General features: G+C 36.0%; 1 protein-coding gene across 1 annotated transcript; it reads left to right on the top strand.

Annotated features, from left to right (window-relative positions):
* The first annotated feature begins 454 nt into the window (after window positions 1–454).
* Window positions 455–1683, top strand: LOC108743931. The gene is made up of 2 exons (XM_018479532.1): window positions 455–876; window positions 1326–1683. Exons 1-2 carry the CDS (start codon window positions 521–523, stop codon window positions 1543–1545), a joined length of 576 nt encoding a protein of 191 aa, XP_018335034.1. The 5' UTR covers window positions 455–520; the 3' UTR covers window positions 1546–1683.
* Window positions 1684–1706: the final 23 nt, after the last annotated feature.

The following is a 1706-nucleotide window of genomic DNA, read 5'->3' as shown; positions in this document are numbered from 1 at the left end:
GTTCTTGAATCCAAAGGTATTCAGTGAATCATTTTAATGTTCACAAAACAATTCATTCATCAGCTAGAGATCCATCTTGAAGAGACGATCGGAAACAAAAGTTATCCAAAACATTGCTTTAATAAGGTTTTTAATCTTTGGAAGATCAGGATTACAGTGTGCTATTGGGGTACTTAATCTGATAAATCCTTTTTGGGAAACAAAAGATTGATTACAATAAAGGATTTACCAAATTTCTATTGAGGAGGAGTCGGGTGTAGCAATAAATTATGAAATCGTGTCTTTTTGTAAGTGTCCAAGACTTAATATTTAGGAAAGCACAGAAAGCCATAATGTTGTCTTGTGGAAGTTTACCCAAAAATTGATCTTCTACAATCTCAATGAAAATTTCTGGCAGATAAAATCCTTTGGAGAATCAAAGCTTGCCGTAAAGAAAATATATTTTGTAAACATATATGACATAAATGTAACATTATTTTGACAGTCCGTTTAGTCCAAATTTTCGTTCGTTTTTCTGGTCATGTTTGCATACACCGCATTACCGTTTTCATTGGCTCCTCAGATTTCGTTTGCCCTCTTTTTCCTATCCATTTTGTTCGCGACCGCTGCGGGTGTAACAGCATTCCTGCTGCTGGCGTCCGGTAATTTGCAAAATTTGCAGGACCAATTCGATCATCGCAAAAAATCCCATACATTGCCAATCGTAGCTGACAATGGCGAAATACTGGCGACCAAAGACGAACTTCTATTCCACATAGACATTTTAGAGACCAAACTCAAGAACAAAGCAGCCGAATTGGAAGCATGGAAAGGGAAACTCAACAAAGCTGAGATGGAAATGCAAAAGTTGAACAATGCCTCTGGAGAAGTTAGAAGGTGAGCATTAGATCAATTACACAGGTCAACGAAATTCAGTATGGAAAAGGAAAAGGCCAATATCGTTCATCTGTGTTCCTAACATTTTGTGGCATACTTAACCATGACCATTATTTGACCTTATTAACCTTATTGAGGCTAATCATCCGAAAGAAATCTAGTGAATTGCGAGTTTAGTTGATACCTTTTTTGAAATATTCTGATTTTTCCTTGTGGGAAACTTTTTGACTGTTACCACATCAGATCGCATAGATGTTGACCTTTGCTCCTTAATAGGAACAAATACTGTACTTGGATCTTGAACTATAAACTAGGTTATGTCAGTTTCTGATAGGTAGGGAATGGTAGGATTCCAAAGGTCTTGACCTAAACATTCCCAAAAGGTATCACTAGATCCCCAATTCAATGAATCCTTTTCGGGGGATTTACCAAAATTAAATTATCTTTAGACATTACATGAAGCTGAAAACGGATGTTGCTAAGACAGAAGATGATTGCAAAGAGATCCAAAATCAAATCGATGAATTTAGACGACGACAAGCTGAAATATGTCCAGAATCAGCAGACAGAAGAGGACATTCCTGCTCCGTATTAAGTGGTTCCAAAGGAATGAGCAAAATAAGAAGCGACACTCCTCCCGAAGCTTATGGTAAGGGTAACATATTTTAATCGAATCAGAAAAATGACGTTAGAAATATTAAATTTTGCGTTTGTACAATTGTCTTGTGAATAATGGAACTGTCCCAAAATAAATGTGCCCGTGTATTATTTGTAAGTTGTATGTTATAATATATGTAATCGATTCATGAAATTGTTTTCTTTTAAACATT

The sequence above is a fragment of the Agrilus planipennis genome, unplaced genomic scaffold, assembly GCF_000699045.2.
Source record: "Agrilus planipennis isolate EAB-ADULT unplaced genomic scaffold, Apla_2.0 scaffold2871, whole genome shotgun sequence".
In the NCBI taxonomy this organism is placed as follows: domain Eukaryota; kingdom Metazoa; phylum Arthropoda; class Insecta; order Coleoptera; family Buprestidae; genus Agrilus; species Agrilus planipennis.
This window is presented reverse-complemented; position numbering and strand designations above follow the sequence as displayed.

Bases quoted from the DNA above. Each gene is read 5' to 3' on its own strand.
- LOC108743931 (XM_018479532.1), top strand. From the start codon at position 521: ATGTTTGCATACACCGCATTACCGTTTTCATTGGCTCCTCAGATTTCG. The intron at 877-1,325 runs GTGAGCATTAGA...AATTATCTTTAG, and splicing joins GCCTCTGGAGAAGTTAGAAG to ACATTACATGAAGCTGAAAA.